The sequence below is a fragment of the Hippopotamus amphibius genome, chromosome 5 (assembly GCF_030028045.1).
Source record: "Hippopotamus amphibius kiboko isolate mHipAmp2 chromosome 5, mHipAmp2.hap2, whole genome shotgun sequence".
NCBI classification, from domain to species: domain Eukaryota; kingdom Metazoa; phylum Chordata; class Mammalia; order Artiodactyla; family Hippopotamidae; genus Hippopotamus; species Hippopotamus amphibius.
This window is the reverse complement of record NC_080190.1, coordinates 72,182,974-72,202,715: the sequence shown is the minus strand read 5'-3', so window position 1 is coordinate 72,202,715 and position 19,742 is coordinate 72,182,974. Positions and strand designations below refer to the sequence as shown.

The window sequence follows — 19,742 nt, the reverse complement described above, 5'->3', positions numbered from 1 at the left end:
TGTATACATTTTTACCACCCTATATTAAAAAAAAGTTAAGCCATTAATTACCAAGAATTCAGCATTGTTAGAAGAATCTATTGCTTTAAACCCTTGATTAGCAGCTGTAACTGGGTTGCTGTAACTCTCCCTTTATCAGTGTTATGCAGTCCGGTCTCTAAGTGGATTTCGTTTCTCTCACAGACAGTAGAAGCTTAAATGGGAAGTTAATAACAGCCATTAACAATGCTTAGAACTCAGAATGAGCTTTTCAGAAGATGAGCACACCTCAGAGTACAGTGTTTATATGTATTTGAAAATAAATCTGACCTGGACCTTCCCCTGAGACTTTGGTGCCAAGAAAATGATTCAGAGTAGATCAGTCTTTGTCATTCAGAGTCAGTATTTTGCTGTGTGTGTGCAGATAGGCTGCACAATTTATACCTTGGTAGCAGTTCAGTAGATTCATGATAGAATAGTAGTAAATATTATTTTAAGAAGTAATAGATTCTTCACATTTTCATAATTCCTTTTCCTCATCATTTACTTAGTATTTACTGTTAATTAACTTACTGGCTGCGTTGGGTCTTCGTTGTTGTGCATGGGCTTTCTCTAGTTGCGGAGAGCAGGGGCTACCTTTGCTGTGGTGCGCAGGCTTCTCATTGTGGTGGCTTCTCTTGTTTCGGAGCATGGGCTCTAGAGTGCAGGCTCAGTAGTTGTGGCACACCCGTTAGTTGCTCCGAGGTATGTGGGATCTTCCTGGACCAGGGCTCGAACCCATGTCCCCTGCATTGGCAGGTGGATTCTTAACGACTGCGCCACCAGGGAAGCCCTACTTAGTATTTACTTTAAATATTAGCCTTAAAAAAACAGCCTTGTATCATAATTGAAGAAAGCAGTTTAAACCACACTGTTAAATATTTCTGAGATAAGTATTCTCTACCTACATTTCTGCCTTGGTGGGCATTTGTTCCTGTTGTGGCTTTGGAGCAAATTCATTATCACGCAATGAGATTTAAAAAATTCTTTTTTCTTTTAAAATAACTTTTAAGGCTCAGATTTTAAGATGAAATTTGGGAAATACTTTAAATGACAGTGTGACTCTTGTTGAAATCTTGCACTTTGGGAATTCATTGTCCTTGGGTATCTTCTTCTGTTATGTTATAGTTTCAAGGTTCTACAAAGGGAGGCATTCCATTGTTAAGCTTGGTTTTGTGAAACTGTTCCAGTTGTTAAACTGGATTTAAAGCAAGCTGTAGTTCAGACAGGGAGACAAATGTACACAGACATAATGGGAGGGATGTCTAGGGAAGTTCATCCACACTATCACAGTAAGAGAATGTCTCAACAGACTTAAATGTGAACAAAAGGAAAAGAAAGAGTCTGTATGCAGTTATACAAACTTAATATAGGAGTAAAAGACAAAAAGTTGAGGAAAAAAATCTAAGTATGGCCAGAGCATACGCTGTATAACCAACTTTGTTTTCTGATGGGTAGGGAGCGTCCAACTAATCTGTCTTAAAGACTGTGATAGAACCTGGCAGATAACAGGTCTAAGTCATGAACACAGAAAATCATTAAAATATGTGGATTAAGATTAGACAGAAAGCAATGCCTATAGTATCAGCGAAAAGGCAAGAAGGAACCTAATGTATGAGAGATGCCAGAAAGTTTATGGTGAGCCAGAGGTAAAAAATGGGGATTAATTGGACACGACCTATTATTAATACTTGTTATTTATACCGTATCTTGTTCCAGACAGGATATAAAAGGGCTTAAGAGGAATACAACAAAATATAAAATGTATAGAAAGATAAAATAGGTGAGGACTGGAAGTATAGTTCACAAAATGCATCATGAGTTCTTGAAGGGAAACATGGCCTTAAGCTTTCTAGTAGTCAGCTCAGAGAGAAAAATTATGGATTTTTACAGTAACTATTTAAATTCAAACAAATTAAGTCACTTAGGAAACTGATCGTAAGATTAGAGAGAGAAGTTGAGTTATTGACCATTTGTCATTTTCAAAAAATGTCCTGATACTGCCTGCAACTACTTATTCTAAATATGTCAATGAGTTCTTCAGGCTTTTAACTACCAAATTCATAGTAGGCTTATGGTATAGCTCAGAAACAATACAATAAAAGTGGTTCTGCAGGAGGCCAAAGTGATGGTCTATTCATGTGGGTAAAAAGTCATCGATAGTTAGTATCTTGATATTTTTGTGAGCATGAGTAATAGGATTTTGATAGGTTCTTGTTTAATTTTAATCCTCCGTAATTCTATTTTTCTGATTATGCCATCTTTACTTCCTTAACTGCGGAATCTACAGTGATTTAAAAGACTAGCCCCTCCAAGGCGAAGTATGGAATATCTACATTTGATTACCACTGATATCTTTTTTGGGGAAGTTAAGAATCCTTTTTTTGTTTTGTTTTGTTTTTTTAAATCCTTTTTGGAAATAGGTTCTTTGTAGCAGAATTGCTTCTAAGACCAGTTCTCTTTGTTGTATGAGGAGTATTAAAACTCTTTGACCTTTTAATAACAAAATAACAACACATATATTAATGTGCCTTTTTTTTTTTTTTTTTTTTTTAAACCCAGCCTATCTTTCTGAAGCTATGAAGCTGACACAGTCTGAGCAGGTAAGACACTTGAATATTTTCAACGAGGGTTAGAAGGATTTTCTTGTGGAGACTTGAATTGTGTATAAAATAAAGCATTGTGCTCCTCCCAAAACACTACAGTCAAAAATACATAAAATAGGGAAGAGATGAGTACTTCAGAAAGGAAATTAAAACTAAATGAACTACTAGGATTAACATATACATATTATGCATATATAAAATAGATAATCAACAAGGACCTACTGAATAGCGCAGGGAACTCTACTCAGTACTCTGTAATAACCTAAGTGGGAAAAGAATCTGAAAAAGAATAGATATATGTATATGTGTAACTCAATCACCTTGCTGTACACATGAGACTAACACAACTTTGTAAATCAACTATACTCCAGTATAAAATAAAAATAAAACAAAACTAAGTGAACTGCTGTTAATGGCATGCAGAAGCTGCCATCATTTTTTCTAGGGATTTCTCATAGACCTTAGATTACCAAGTGTGTCTTTTAGAGACCCCTGTTAATGCCTTTCCTGATCACTACCTCATTTTACCATTAGCTCGCAGTAAGTAAGCAGACCTGGCCAGGGGAAACCAAGTGGGCTTCCCTTTACTTGTCAAAGATAATTTAAATCCAGACCTGTCTGTTCCTGAATTCCTAAGCAGTTCTGGTACTTTTAAATTTGTTTCACCAGTGGCTTTAAATTGTCTTCTGTGTTTGGGGGGGAGCCTGCATAAGTTTAAAATACCTTTATACAAAGCTAAATCTTTATCCAAAGGTGATTTCCTGATTTAAAAAGTGGCTGGTCTGTAGGAGTTACTTGGTAAATGTTTGTTTAGTTGAATTAAGGAGTTCTGAGGGGATATCAGTGGCAGGGAAAGAATACCAATTCCTCAGACTGAACGAAGAGAACCTGAAAGTTGTGTTCCATTCTGTGCACTTCTCTTAGACTGTACAGAACTGCTTGTGTTAGCCATGTAATATAGACACGCGTCGAGCCCTTGTTGATAGACTTTAGCTAGTTGCAGAATTAAAGTCTAAACAGGAAAGTTTTCTGATTTTAAGCTGAGTACAAATAGCATTGCAGAGGGGAAGGCCCATTCAAAAAAGGTCTGATTCAGTGTGTTGATTTGGAATTGGAATAGGATTTCTTCTGACTTCTTGAATGATGTTTTGTTTATGAATAAAAATATTAGCTTACCTAGAAAGACTTGGTTATTTTGAAAAATGTTTGAGATTCTATTAAATTCCAAACAGTATAAATAAAAAATTTTAAGTGCTATTGTGTTATTCAGAAAGGAAGATACTGAAATAGTATTTACTGGACATACTGAAGAGACTTGAAGTGTTAAATTGTACCTTTCCTTCTGCGTAATAGGCTCATTTGTCACTGGAACTGCAAAGGGATAGCCACATGAAACAGCTCCTCCTCATCCAGGAGAGGTGGAAGAGGGCAAAGCGGGAGGAAAGATTGAAAGCCCAGCAGAGCACAGACAAGGATGCCGCTGCCCAGCTTCAGGCATCTCACAGAACCTCTGCTGAGGATGCAGACAGCCAGAGCCCCCTACTCTCTCAGAAGTACAGCCCTTCTGTAGAGAAGTACTTGCCGGAAATTCAGGGGGTCTTTGACAGGGATCCAGACACACTACTGTTTTTACTTCAGCAGAAGAGTGAGCCAACAGAGCTGTGCATTGGAAGCAAAGCCCCAAAAGATGATAAAACAATTATAGAGGAGCAGGCAACCAAAATTGCAGATTTGAAGAGGCATGTGGAATTCCTTGTGGCTGAGAATGAAAGATTAAGGAGAGAAAATAAACAGTTAAAGGCTGAAAAGGCCAGACTTCTAAAAGGCCCAGTAGAAAAGGAGCTTGATGTAGATGCTGATTTTGTAGAAAAGTCAGAGTTATGGAGCTTGCCACCACATTCAGAAACTGCTACAGCCTCTTCAACCTGGCAGAAGTTTGCATCAAATACTGGGAAAGCCAAGGATATTCCAATACCCAATCTTCCTCCCTTGGATTTTCCATCTCCAGAACTTCCCCTCATGGAGCTCTCTGAGGATATCCTGAAAGGACTTATGAATAATTAAAATGGAAGGCCATAGAAGAGGTGAAAAAAGGAAATAATATGGTAATTCAGTTAATCCAGCAAAAATCAAAAAGGGAAAACCACATGCAAGGGTAATCCCGGAGATGCTGCATCTGGCACACTGCAGAGAAGAGGCATTGACGGACTCGGAAGCAGTCACTGTGAAATTTGTCGCGCATCAGATTTACGGACTCGAGCTAATGATTCCAGACTTGGCAGACACTAAACTCTTGGAGGTTCACTTTCTCCTGATACAAACCAAATGGCTACCTGGAATAATTTTCAAGCAACAATTATTTTTCTTATTCAGGGTTAAAATGTGTAAAGTATGTTATGTGTAATTAATCTGTAATGCCATAAATGATAATGCAAAACCTAAATAATATGGTTGCCTGAGGGGCCGCCTTGTGTTTGAAGCATGCTCCTATCATGCATTGACCGTACGCATCTCGTTATGCACATTTCCTCTGTTTGTTAATAAGGTGTGTAAGACACACCGTTCTAGAAAAAACTGTGTGCCACACTTTGCACTACTCGTAACATAATGATAACCTCAAGACTATCAGGAGAAATATTTAAATTTCCATTTTATGAAGAAAGGAACCAAATTATTAGTTATGCTTTTTTTAAAAAAAATTACCAGTTTACATAATTAATCAGGGTGCATTTTAAGTTCTAACTTTTTTTGTTTATTGTATAATGCATCATTTGAAAATACCAAGGAAATATCCTTCTGTTTTTAATGATGCATGAGTGGAAGTAATGCTAGTTGGCAGTATTTGATTGTAAGAAATCAATAAAGTAATTGTATTTTATACCTTTGTTGAATGTGGTTGGTGGATAAAAATCAAGTTTTATACATCTTCCGTGTTGGAAATTTTGAATATGGATTTGAAGACATTCTGTCAGACGATTACTTTGGTATGTTAAAGGTTTTCTTCAGTGTTTTGTGGTCAGTTACCCTTACAACCAAGGTGGAAGAGAACAAAGAAGTTCCTGAGGTTTGAATGTGTTCCCAGCCTTCCTGGGCTGGCACACGCAGAAAATGCTCAGGCTGGAGGCAGCCACTGGGGTTACCTGCCCTCCCCTCTGCCGAGTCCAGTGATGTTCCAGGAGTGGGAAGGGGAAGAAGTGGAAGATGTAAGTGAAACGTTTGGGTATAAGCCACTGAGTGTGTTTAAAGCATATAGACTTAGTTTATTGTGGGGGATTGTGGGAGAGGCAAAAATCTGGACGAACACCATACCGCCTCTCCTGAAGGAATCGGGGACAGTTGGGTCAGTTGGGTTGAGGGGGGTAAGGTTGGGCTCACCTGTCTAGTGATGAAACGAGCAGAAGTACGATGAGATGAATGACCATGTAGAAGCCACTTTTTCCCTATGTCTCATCTTGGTGCAGACGAAACCAAAAATGAACCAGCTTCTTAACTATCTGAAGGGCTCTGTTCTCTGTTAATTGTCCCCCCTCAGTGTTGTAGTGCCCTAGACTCTGAGAATACTTTGCTTGCCCAACCTTTCTTATAAACCTTGAGATTTAAAAGATTGTGCCAACAAGAAACTATTATTAGCCTAGCCATTTCACGTTTAAAAATGAGCTTTGTTATGTTTTGACATGAACACTTTGTTTATAAGGCACGCTCCCTTTCCTCCTCTGTCTTCTCTACCCACCCCCACCCCCACATCCCTGCCATTACGTTTAGCAGTTTGACATGTATTTTACAGGATCCTGTTCTGTGCATTTCCACTAACAAATACACGTTAAATGGACTAACTTTACTTTTCCATTGTCTTTGAAGCTTTTATTCACACTTTTTAGTACTCGTTTAATCTGGTTTTTAGGTTTTGTATTTGAGTCTGTCAATAGAATGTATGTGCGTTTTCTCCAGATGACTTGGTGCCTTTGCAGCAACACAGTGTCTCCATGGAGTAGGTCCTTAAAAAAAAAACACTTGTTTTATTAATTGTTCCTCAGGGCACATGGCCTGTCTCCTAGCTGGACTTCTTAGGTGTTCTCCTCTGTCTAGCTGAAGGCCCTGAAAAGGATTTAAGGAAATCTTGCTTCCATTAAATGAAAGTGAATTGTCCGTGTACTAGAAGTGGAGTAGACTCTTGTCCTTCATTACTCAGTGTCGGCCTCTTGCTTTTGAATCTAGATAGCTATCTGGACATTAGAAAGCAGAGCCCTAAGTTCTTACTTTCAGCTTTTCACAGACTGTCGACAAAAACAAACATTCCTTTCAGAAAGTTAGCAATACGTAGTAACAATCTTAGCTCTACTGCTGTGGTAACCACAGGTAAATCCATACTTCAGAAACCATGCCTAAGAGGGAATGAGAAGATAGTTTCAAAATAGTTCTTCAAGCCATTGTCTATCCTTGGTGTTTTAACACAAGGTTATTGCAGTAATGAAAATATTTTGTCTCTAGGTAAGTCAACTCAAAACGTTAAATACATTATCTTTCAGCCTTTTAACACTTTCTAAGCACTTTTTTTTTTAATGAAGTGTAGTTGATGTACAGTATTAGTTTCAAGTATACAGTAGAGTGATTTGATATTTTTACAGCTTATGTATTACATTTAAAGTTATAAAATATTGGCTGTATTCCCTGAGCTGTACAATAGATCCTTGTAGCTTATTTTATTCACAGTAGTTTGTACCTTTTAATCCCCTACCCCATCTTGCCCCTCCCACTTCCCTCTCCCCAGTGGTAACCAGTAGTTTGTTCTCTGTATCTGTGAGTCTGTTTCTATTTTGTTATATTCGTTCCTTTTTTTTTTTTTTTTAAGTGATAACATACAGTATTTGTCTTTCTCTGATGTACTTCACTAAGTATAATACCCTACTGGTCCATCCATATTAGTGCAAATAGCAGGATTTTTATTCTTATAATGGCTCAAGAATATTCCATTTTATAGCCATTCTGATAGGTATGAGGTGATATTGTGGTTTTGATTTGCATTTCTCTGATTAGCAATGTTGAGCATCTTTTTATGTGTCTCTTGGCCATCTCTCTTCTTTGGAAAAACATCTATTCAGGTCTTCCATCCTTTTTTTTTTTTTTTTTTTTTAACTACTGAGCTGTTTATATACTTGAGATATTAATCCTTATTGGTCATAACATTTGCAAGTATTTTGTCCCATTCAATAGGTTGTCTTTTTGTTGTGTCATTGGTTTCCTTTGTGGTGCAAAAGCTTTTAAATTTAATTAGATCTCATTTGTTTATTTTTGCTTTTGTTTCCTTTGAGTAGACAGATCAAAAAAAAAGTTGCTATGATTTATGTCAATGTTCTGCCTGTTTTCTTCTAGAAATTTTATAATTTCTGATCATACGTTTTGGTCTTCTATCCCTTTTATTTTTTTTGTATGGTGTGAGAAAATGTTCTAATTTCATTCTTTTAGATGTAGCTGTCCTGTTTTCCCAGCATCACTTAATGAAGAGCCTGTCTTTTCTCCACTGCATATTCTTGCTCCTTTGTTGTACATTAATTGGCCACATGTGTAATGGGTTGATTTCTGTGCTATTTTGTTGCATTGATCTGTGTCTGTTTTTGTGCTGATAGCAGTTTCGGTTACGTTAGTTTTGTAGTATAGCCCAGAAGTCAGGGAGCATGACCTCCAGCGTTGCTCTTTTTTCTCAAGATTGCTTTGGCTGGTAACTTTTGATGTTTTGGATGTCGTAATTTTTAGGACCTTACAGTCCTTACAGTCATTTGTAGAAACCCTAATGTCCGTTTTCTGTGATATCCCTTTTCATCTGTGAGGAGCTGTGGTTACAGTTTTGTCTTAAAAGATGAAGAGGAATACTAGTGTGAGGCAGTCTGCTAGGGTGTTTATAACCTATTGGCAGAGTCAAGACATGAACTGTAATATTAATAGCTACTATTTTTTATTGAATCACTCTAGACAGTGATCTTTATCATGTTTCGTCATAAGCCCTATTAGTGTAGCTTAATTGGAGACCTCTGCCAGAGCAAGCGGCATGACTGTTGAAGAATTTGTCAGTTTTGTCCCACTTGGAAGCCTGTCCTTTTAAGAGTCTCTGCTGACCCACAGTGCCATCTAGTGGACGGTGAGAAACTTTTGGTTCTTGTTGGCTTGAAGGAGTTTCTGGTGGGCTGCAGAGTTAACAAAAAATCCTTAGTTGATCTCTAGTAAATATTCTCATAGTAAAGAGTGGTTTTATACCTATGTGTAGGCAAAAAAAAAAAAAATCAGTGAAAGTGAATACCATCTTTTCTTCTGCCACTAAAAGTATAAAATGAGTATTGTAGCGTTCATGAAAGCAGTGATGTGGTCAGAGGATGGGGAAATGGCTTCCTAGGTGAAGCATAAAGACATGGAGTCAGAAATGGGGAGGGGGAGCTGAGCAAGCTTGGTCAGAGTCAGATCAGGGCAACACCCACATGAGGACATTTGGGGGAGGCTCATACGGATGGTCCCTCCCCCTGTTTCCTAAAAGTGAGGGGCCAAGGTCACTTTTATTTGGGATATGCTTTCAAAGCTAGGATTGCTCAGTAGCCAAAAGGGTCATGGTGAAGCTGGGGCCAATTTTTGTGGTCCTTAGTTTGTTTCTCTATGGTAGACATTAAACTGGGAGGAAAATGGTGTTTTATGGGGATGACAGAGGGATTAGAGGTGAAGGAATCAAGATACAAATGAGAATCTTGAAGGCTAACAGAGTCCAGAAAGACAGAAGATACAATGCAGTTTAGATAATGAGTGAGTAGGGTAGGACTGAGGGACCAGTGCCTCACCAGGGGTTCCCAAAGGTAAAGGGTGGTTTTTAGAAAGAGGTCGGAAAGGGAGGTTGTGGTCTGAGAAAGGGATTCTTAATTTGAGAAACCAGATGACTTTCAGGCCTGTCTTGCCTGTAAGGAAGACTCCAAAGAAGTCTCGGTACTGAGAATATTGTGAAGTCCCAGGGCCTCCATTGCCACCAGTAGATTTCTTATTGGCTTTAGATCAGATTATTTCCCTGTTCTTATGAGGAAATGGCTGCTCAGGGAGGGGCCCGGGTATTTAAAACAGATGCTAACTACTGCCACAAAATTCTTTAGTTTCAGATAAAAGCAAAGTTCTGTAGAGGCAGCAGTAGGTCACAGACCAATCTTCATTTAATTAAATACTCAACACTGAATATTGTGGTAAATTCTAGGAGGACTTTTGCATTGGTCTTTAAGGTTGAATATAGTACTTGAGGAATCTGCTGAGTTTTTGAAACATACACTCATTTATTGCAAAACTGCCAAAAGAATGAACAGAATTGCAATTCAAGACAGGGATCTGGCCTTTGGTTTGGTTGCCTTTCCATCGTTATGTGATGGTCAACCTATCTGTGGGATTATAAAGCTATTAGAAATATTTAGTTTAATTATTAGGATGACAATTTTTTTTCCAACTAACATAATACCAATTTTTATATAACCAATTTTTATCTATGCTCTGAAAAGTGGAAAAATACATAGAAAAGATTTGTGGGAAGTAAACCCATAGAGCGGCCACCCCCGTTTACCCTCAGGTCTTGAAGGTACTCACCTATCTTGGTAAATCAGGAAAAATCAGATGAAGCAGTTTTTTAAATTCCTGCGGTTTTAAAAAACAGTTTCAGGATGACTTAGTGGTTATCCCTGTCTACCTTTTACTAAACCCTTCTCTCCAAAGTTTAGTTGACAGTAGTGGAACTGCTAATGGTTGGAAAGATATAAATGGGATGCTGAGACAAAAATGTGGACACCCTAACTCAGGTACCATATGTGAAAACAGAGTACAGTGGGCCAATATGTCCAATTGTGCCTTAAAGATCCACTAACCAGGATGAACAGCTGTTTCCCGACTGTACAATTTCTGGAGCTTGTACATTTCTTGTGGAACACATAACCATTGGTCACCAGTCTCCGTCCAAATGGGCTTAATTGCTACTTTCATGTCTCCTCTGGGAGGGTATGTCATAGGATGACCAAGTCACATGATAACCAATGAAACAGCTGTTCCAACTTTTTAATATTAGTCCTAGAATTTGTTTCTGAAATCCTATGCCTTCATCAGCTTTAGACAGCTTTGATTTGAATAATCTTTTGTTGTACAGTCAGTTCAGCTGTTTTGAAAATGCAGATTTACCCAAGCATGATTAATATACAGGGGGCAATTTTGACTGCAGGAAAAACTTAACATAGAAAAGTGTGTAGTAAGGCATACCTGTCCACATCTCGTGTTACAACTTTCCCTCTAATTTCAGATAACCCTCCTTCCACCACTTCATAATATCTCTGTTGTCACAAGCTGCAACCCTTCTGATGCCCACTTCCAAAGCAAACCTCCGGTCTTCAAGGTAAAGTGCCACACTTGTAGTGTTAATCTACTTCTTAAACATTTAACATATGTAAAACCACTACTCCATTTTTAAAATATGATTCTGATAAAGGTGTTGAATGCTATATCCAAATCCCATTTTCTCCCCCTTTTTGAGTCCCATGGTTTTTATTGGATTTTTTGTACAGTGCTGTGATTTTTAGGAATTGACTATGGGATTCTGTCTCCTTTCCTAAAAGGTTACAGGCTGGAAAAGGTTGTAGGCTGGCCTTTTCCCTATCTAGAAAAAGTTTGCTAACAAACTTTTGTTCAGCATTTGCTTCTGCCAAAAAAAAAAAAAAAAAGCAAAACAGTTAAGTTATGGTTATTAGGAGATTTTGGTGAAAAGTTCCCCTGTATGCCACATATGGTTACTAATTTCCAAAGGAACTACTGGACATAATAAATACATTAGGTTGGCTAAAATTTCAGTTGACTAAGAAAAGCACCTCAAGTGATCAGTGTCTCCAGGTGTTTGATATGAAAATAATTTGTATTCTAACTACAGAATATGGGGGAGGAGACTACACTCCCTTGCCTGTGACATATCCTGGAAGGTGTTTGTTGAACTGTGTCTTTGATAAGGATTTGTCTACTTTACATTCACCTCTTACAATAGCAGTCCCAGAAGCAGCTCCTACTTCTCTGCCCCTCTAGAGTAAAAGTTTAAGAGTAAATGATTTTTAAGTCACTACTGAAAGTATGTTCGAAGTCTCAAACTGCTAATGTGTATATGTAAAAGGGCTGGAAGGCAAATTAATATATCCCCAACATTCACTCTGTCCCATTTTTTCTGTTCCTTGAAGGGTTGCACAAATACTGCCGGCTCCCTGAAGCCTTCCCTAACCCCAGGCAATATGTATTACACCTTCTCCATGTGTTTTACACCTTAGTTGACCCTTGAACAGGGGTTTGAACTGTGTGAGTCCACTTATGTGGATTTTTTCCAGTAAATTCTATAGTACAACATACATGATCCACATTGGTTGAATCCCTGGATGCAAAACTGGATACAGAGGGCTGACTATATTGTTTTGTTTATTGGCTGTGCTGGGTCTTCGTTGCTGCTCACGGGCTTTCTCTAGTCATGGTGAGTGGGGGATATTCTTACTTGCAGTGCACAGGCTTCTCATCGCGGTGGCTTCTCTTGTTGCGGAGCATGGGCTCTAGGTGCGTAGGCTTCAGTAGTTGTGGGACGTGGGCTCAATAGTTGTGGCTCACAGGCTTAGCTGCTCCATGGCATGTGGGATCTCCCCAGACCAGGGATCGAACCTGTGTCCTCTGCACTGGCAGGCGGATTCTTAACCACTGTGCCACCAGGGAAGTCCCCAGAGGGCTGACTATAAAGTTGTTTGGTTTTTCAACTGCACAGGGTACTCCCACCCCCATGTTGTTCAAGGGTCCACTATACTTGTTACATAGGAGGGGGAGTCAAAAATTGTCTGCACTCTGGCTGTAGACTTTTAGAAAAGACAAATACATCATTTTTCAACATAATCTCCTTGCTTTTCAATACTTTGTCCATCTGCCAACAAGCTTTCGTATTCCCTCATTAAAAAATATTTTAGGCTGAGATGTGAGCAGCTACCGCACTGCTGTCTTCACGTCTTCATCGGAAGTGAATCTTCTTCCCCCTAGGGCTGCTTTCAGGGGACCAGACAGGCGGAAGTTCAGTGGAGCAAGATCAGGACTTAGGGAGGATGCTTTAACACCTCAGAACGAAGTTTAGGCAGAGTCAGCAGTGTGGGCGTTAGTGTGCGTACGTGCACACCCTTGGACCACAAAAAAAGAATCCCTGCACGTTGCTCTTCTTTTGTGCACATCACAAGTGGGGCATCCATTTTTGCTTGCACTGCAGTTACAAGTGAACTCATGGAACACGTTCCCACCTGCACAGCAGTGACTGGGGAGACAGTAGCCTTGAACAGAAAGTGCTGATAAGACAGTGTGGCCGACAGAAGTGTTAATGTAACTGGAGCGCGGATATTTTTGACTGACCCTTGTAGTGACTGCATTGATGGCACAATCCTGAGGTTCCTACTGGAATAATCTATTACCAGTGCCAAACGTGTAGTAAATTCTACCCTGCAACATCCCCACACAGTGTAACTCTCATGCTTTGTGAGGCGCACGTGGCCGGGGGGCGGTGACCCCCCCCCCGCGTGCCTTTTATCATGCACTCCTTCCACTTACTAACCCTGTGGGACTCACCTTGGTCCTCTGCTTTCTGTCCTGTGTCTACAGTAGTTTGGTGAGGACCTGCGCGTCGGTTACTGTTGTCACTGTGCTGGCAGAGGACCACCCAGCTATCCGATCTTTCACGTGTCAAATCTAGAGTCAAGATCTAGGGACAGGAACGCCGTGTTGAACCCCTATTGTGTCCTCAGAATATGCCACCTTGCAAAATGGAGTCCAGCTCTGACCCACACGTACAACACAGATCCTTGCGATACCCTCCGCTGTCCCCGGGGCTGAGATCCTTTTTATAGATAAAACACAGAAAAGACAGACAATCCTCCAGTCTTAGCTGCAGCTGGTTGGCTCACATACAGAGAACTGACTGAACAACTTAAGTCCGCTGTGAAGCTCTCCCCAGTCAAGAAAGGGAAGCCACTTTGTATGCAGCCAAGTGACCCAGCACTTACTGACATTTCATTTTTGTTTGAAAGTCACTTTGCTTTCATTCAGAGCCAGACTGATTATTTATATATACTACTACTCAGTTCCTCTACCTTCTACATGGTTTCAAGGCATAACTATCAAGGTTAACCTAATTATTGTATAGCCAGGAATGCCATAAATTTTGGTCTCTGGACAGGTTTGAGTCAATGTTGGTGACAGGCCTGGTGGCATATACCTTTGTATTTGGCTACTTGTAACACACCCCAATTATGTGTGCTTCATATACTGAACAGCTGTTGGATTTCAATTAAATCATTTTCTTTCCCCTCTTCTATAGTTGAAAATCCTGATCTGATCTGGGCTTTGATAGGTTGGCATCTAGAAATAGAATAGTATGTGTACATGAGTACACTTTTCTTCTGAAGCTCATTATTAATCTTACGTAGATAACATTCAACCCATACTCTATCTACCAAAGGGAAGTAACAGAAAACAGGACAATGACTTGTATGGGTGGTACAATCCTAAAATGCATGGCAGAAGAGAAATGGATTTGAACATAGGTAATTCATTAATCAGGAAAAGGAATTCATACTCAGGTTCAAATGACTTTAGAATAAATTTAATAGGAGGAACCTAAATATTCAGTACAAGCCTCCCTTTATAAAGTCTCCTTGATCTTGAAGGTTTTCAAATTATTCTACACATTTAATACTACTTCACTGTATGGAAGAAATGGACACATGAGGAGCATCTGAGCCAACCAAAAGGAGGAAGGGAACAAAGTAAATGGGTCAGAGGAATTTGTCCATCAGAAACTGGATCAGTAACAGCTCCCCAGCCTTATAAACAGTTAATGTCTTTAACGATCCACGCACTGTGGTCCTCTCTCCACTTCCCACTTAATTCAGAAGATGGATAGAATACTCTCATCAGATGAGTTTGCTCTGACAGCCACACTGCCAGGCTTGACCGGCTTTAGCTTCAGCTATTCTGTAGGGGTTGTAGTATGGTTTAAAAGTGTCTCAAGCAACAGCAAGAGAAGCAAAAACCACCTAAAGAAAACCATCCAAGGCTTTGGGCTCCTGGCAGACTTCAGGGGACCCTCAGGAGATAGTCTACTCTGGAATTAGTATCATGGGCTTTAAATTAACTTCACATCAAAATTAAATCTGATGGAATATAAAATCATTTAAGAAAAAGATACCATTTAATGACTTGAGGCACTTTTGGAAAAATGTTATTAAAAAGTCAAAATCTTACAAGAGAAGATGCACATAATCACCAGCCCCCCCCCCCCCCCCCCCCCCCAGGCTAAGGAGTTATCATCCATCCCTTTAACCTTTGTGCCAGGTAGAGTATTAATGTGAAATGTAATTGCTTACACTCCTGGCTGAACCTTGCCTGGAGTAGAGGGTGATGTAACAGCCTACATGGAATTAAAAAATGGTGGATATAAACAACAGAATAAAAACCAAGCAACTTACAAGGTCAGAACTTAGGCTACCACTTTTTTCTTTTAAGCTGCGTGCTTTCAGATAAGAAAAGGCCATCCCTTCAACATCCTGCAGGTGTCAGTGAAGGGCTACATATGTCCAGTAAAATTCAGAAGGTTTAGGTAGGGCTACGTGAGCCTCATAAACCAATTGATAATAGCAGTCTGCTATTAAAGCCAAGACTCCAAATTAAAGCAACTTACCAAGGTCACAGAGTAAGTAACAGAACTCATATTCAACCCAGGCTGAATGACCTCAGGCTCTTCTCTGCCACCTGCTCCCGCTTTCCTTCTCTCACCCCAACAATATGTTAGCAAGTATCTCTGCAGCGGAAAACACTTACCTGAAATTGCATGATCACACACTCTCGTAATCATAACTTTAATATGTATGAGTTCTTCTTTGAATTCAATGTATTCACAAGTAACAAATGTTGGAGTTACCTGCATTCATTAGCTAGGCCGCAGGACAAGCAAATCGAGGCACGTAACTGTGATGGCCTGTGAAGTCTGAAGAAAGCCAAAAGCGTTTTAAGAATAAGGGACAAGAGGGAGATGTTGCAGGAGAGCACACTGTATCACAAGAAAATGCCAGCAGTCACCTTGATGATGATGAAGCCCCCAGGAATATGTATAGCAAGAGGGAGAACTCTTAGACTAGCCAATTTTTGATAAAGTCTTTTTAATGGAAAATGTAAAACCCCTCTCAACTTTACAAAGCCATATGTAACACTTGCACTTTAACAAATAAAAGCAAGCCAATGTTTTAAAAAAATACATCATTAAATGTATATATGTATATATTTACATAGCATATTAAGTTTAATATTTAGCTTTAAAAGTTCACATAAATTTTACCAAAATGAGACAATTTTAAATAAATTACACCTTTTGAAAATGTTTAATTGTACAGTCAATAGCTTCAACAAAATATTGAAGTGTCTGTATTTAGTATCTACTTTATATACTTTATATTTTACAAATTTTACAATTATTTGGCAGTAATTTTCTGATTATGACATGTATGCTGTGCGATTCAGCAATTTCCCAAATGCAGGCAATAGCTGGTGTTTGTGTCCTATTCTCACAGTAACTGTCTCAATGTAGTGAAAAATATCAGTTATTTTAGTAAACTGTACAAGGTCACATTTACACTTGATCAACAATATAGCATAGAATTTTGTATTTTTTTCCAAAAATAAATACATCATTTTAAATCTGGCATTTTCACAAACATCATATACACTATAATACAAAAACAGCTATGAATTGCTGCTTTTAAAATTTAGCTTGTTTTAATATCACTGAATCACAGGAGCTGTGACTTATGCTATACTGCTGTGGTGTCAGTAACAAGTAATTACTACAAAGAGAATTTCTTGGCACTGATGGTTTTATGAAGCTTAAGTCAGTGTACATACATATATATCACTGTTCAAAAGTAAGTAATTCCAGTTCAATGGCCTAAAAACATCAAACTGGACCATAGCTAATTTTCTTCCATACTCTCCACTTCATCTTCATGTATCTTCAAAGCTCTCACCATTTCCTTGACTGCATGATACAAGATATTTTTAACCTGAAAGAGATGTTGGTATTTCTTATCACTTCAGCAGGAGATAAATTAACAGTTAAAACAACAACAACAACAACAACAAAAAACTGTTAAGCCAAAAGTTAAAATGAGTCATATAAGTAAATACTGGTGTTAATCTTTGGTTGTTATCCTAATGTGACAAACTAGGCAGTGATCGCCTAAGCTGTTATACATGTATTATAATTCTGAATATAAAAAGCCTGGAGGACTTCCTAGGTGGCGCAGTGGTTGGGAATCCACCTGCCAATGCAGGGGACACAGGTTCGAGCCCTGCTCTGGGAAGATTCCACATGCCACGGAGCAACTAGGCCCGTGCGCCACAGCTATTGAGCCTGTGCTCTGGAGCCTGTGAGCCACAACTATTGAGCCCATGTGCCGCCAACTATTGAAGCCCATGCACCTAGGGCCCATGCTCCACAACAAGAGAAGCCACTACAATGAGGAGCCTGCACACCACAATTAACAGTGGTCCCTGCTCACAGCAACTAGAGAAAGCCCGTGTGCAGCAACGAAGACCCCAACACAGCCAATAAATAAATAAAAATAAATTTATATATATATAAAAAAAGCCTGCAGCACAGGAGCTAGTTAGAAAACTCATCTCTTACCTGCAGTTTATCATCATAATTGATTTCTTCCTTCAAAAGTCTCAGCTCTTGTGTTAAATGAAATGACTGTACAAGATGTTCTGGAGACACAAAGTCTTCAGTTACCTGAATACAGCTGTGGAAATTCTGCACCTATTCCCCCACAGAAACAGAAAAATTTAAGTTTTAGGAGGTGGGAATAAAGAGAAGCAAAGTTGTCTATTGGCACAAGAGACAATTCACCAGAGAACTTCTCCAAAATATCAAATGCATTTCAAAGTGGAACACCACACTGTATGAGAGTTTATCACTGAAAAGCCTCATGTAAAGTAGCTTCATGTAAAGTGACTTCATGTAAATGGAATATTTTTAAATGATGCAAAGAAAAGTTTTCCAGGAATCCTTCAGAGAAGCCGATAATCAGATCCTAATTATTAATCCTGTCAGGGGGATTTTTGGGTGTTATTTAATAACAACAAAAAATGCTAACTGGAAGTTATCTGTTTTACCAATCAGTGCAATCAGTCTGGATGTCTGTTGTTGCTCCTTTGACTTTCAGCATTTGGTCATTTCACTGTTAACTTTTACACCAGAGAGAAGATGAAAGGAAAGGAAACTTAGTTTGATCATTTATGAGGAACTGTGATAAAAACTGTAGTTCCAGACAGATCTACTGACCGCAGCAGTTTTAGAATTGTAGGATTTTGTGCCTTTCTTTCAACCAATTAAAGATACCCTTCAGTCTCTTGTGGCATCCAATACAACTTGTTTTGTTTTGACTAGTTCTCTCTCTCGACTAAATGGTTTTCACAAGAAGCCAGTCAATATCTTATCTGTTATTTGTTCAGCATGTACAAACTGACTCAGCGCTTTATAGTTTCTTAAAACTGCTTTCTGTCAACGCTCAGGATAGTGACAAAGAAAGGACAAGCTTATTCAATCTGGATTTTGTTTCTTCGTTGTCCTCTAGTAGTATTAAAAGATATCATAAAACTCCTGAGAAAGGAGAAATAACTGAAAAACTAAACATTTACATTTATTCTAATTTTTTACAGTATGAAAATAAATTTCATTGAGAGAAGTGAGAAGAGGGAGATAACAAGTGGGGAATAGAAACTGGGGGGAGGGGGGGGGATCTGACGATAAGAGTGGTTAAATTCCAAAGGGGCTGGAATTCCTCCTCTGGGTATAATGACCACCTGAACAGCTGCAGATGTCTTTATTCTGCAACTCAAGCACTGTGCATCTACTGATAACTCGGTAGCATATATAAAACATTTTCTTCCTTTAAGCATTAGGTTGTTGGTTCCTCTGGAGGATGAACACAGTGGATGCCTCACATTTTCAGCACTGCTGTACAGTCTCATTGGATCTTCATTATGTCTGCAGAACAGATGCTCTATTTCACAGAGCAGGAAACTACGCATATAGAGGTTCAGCGCCTGTTCCAAGATAAATCAGCCAATAAATGGCAAGTCAACAGGAACCTAGCTCCTGTGATATCCTGTCTAACAGATGCTTTACAGACCTACATGAACTCAGTCATACCAGCATACACAGTCTCCAAATGCCCTGTCTCATCTTACATTCATCTGAAAATGATGTGGGGATTAAGTCCTTCTAAAGTTCTAGCAGGTAACTTTTAGCATGTGTAACTTTTTTTTTTTCCAAAAAATTTCTCTTCATTGATATTCTAATTTTGTTCCTACATCATTTGCCTGGTTTTATTTCTTTTCCCATGGTCCTTTAGCCCTGTGAACATATTTAAGATAACTGACTTAAAAGTCTATGTCTAGTTAAGTCTGATGTTTGACTTTCCTCAGGGACAGTTTTTGTTGAGGTATTTTTTTCCCTATGAATGGCCCATACTTTTCTGTTTCTGTGTATGCCTTGTGACTCTTTGTTGAAAACTGGACATCTAAACATTATAATGCAGTAACTAGAATCAGATCCTCCCCTGCCTCAGAATTTACTGCTGTTCACTGATAGGGGCTGTAGTCATCCATCTGTTTTGTGACCTTTCCAAACTAATTTTGCAAAGGCTATTCCTTTTCGGGCGTGCTCAGTGATGTCTGTTTGGTTATCTCAGGTGGTCAGCCAATGACCTGTCAGAGATTTCCTTACACGCCAAAAATCGGATGCCCTTTTCTTCATTAAGCAGTCCCCTGGTGGATGTACGTTTTGGATTAGATTCCAGAGCTCTGAAAAAGTTGAATCTGTCCATCTTTGCCAGTTTATGGTTGTTTTAAAATCACTTTTAGAACAGTAACTTTTATTAGTGGTTATAAGATGCTATTATGTTTCCTAATGATATCGACTTGATACATACTGCTTAAAGACTTAAGGGTTAGTTTGAAGAGGCAAGGTTCACTTTTAAAGCGGAACATATGTGAACTTCCCATTCC

At 39.0% G+C, this 19,742-nt stretch overlaps 2 protein-coding genes across 8 annotated transcripts in view; one reads left to right on the top strand and one right to left on the bottom strand.

The window, feature by feature from the left end:
• The window catches only part of NRBF2 (nuclear receptor binding factor 2), a 31,040-nt gene extending 25,538 nt beyond the window's left edge, over positions 1 to 5,502 (top strand). Inside the window, exons 3-4 of the mRNA XM_057734776.1 lie at positions 2,581 to 2,621; positions 3,978 to 5,502. Of these exons, the coding sequence (XP_057590759.1) occupies positions 2,581 to 2,621; positions 3,978 to 4,688 (752 nt within the window). The 3' untranslated portion in view covers positions 4,689 to 5,502. The remainder of the gene's footprint in view (positions 1 to 2,580; positions 2,622 to 3,977) is intronic.
• Positions 5,503 to 15,825: 10,323 nt separating this feature from the next.
• Positions 15,826 to 19,742, bottom strand: part of JMJD1C (jumonji domain containing 1C) — a 285,860-nt gene continuing 281,943 nt past the window's right edge. For all 7 annotated transcript variants that reach the window (XM_057734771.1, XM_057734775.1, XM_057734770.1 and 4 more), the window contains 2 exons: positions 17,359 to 17,490; positions 15,826 to 16,732 (listed from right to left, as the gene is read on the bottom strand). In XM_057734771.1, coding sequence (XP_057590754.1) covers positions 16,643 to 16,732; positions 17,359 to 17,490 — 222 coding nt within the window. In that variant the 3' untranslated portion in view covers positions 15,826 to 16,642. The remainder of the gene's footprint in view (positions 16,733 to 17,358; positions 17,491 to 19,742) is intronic.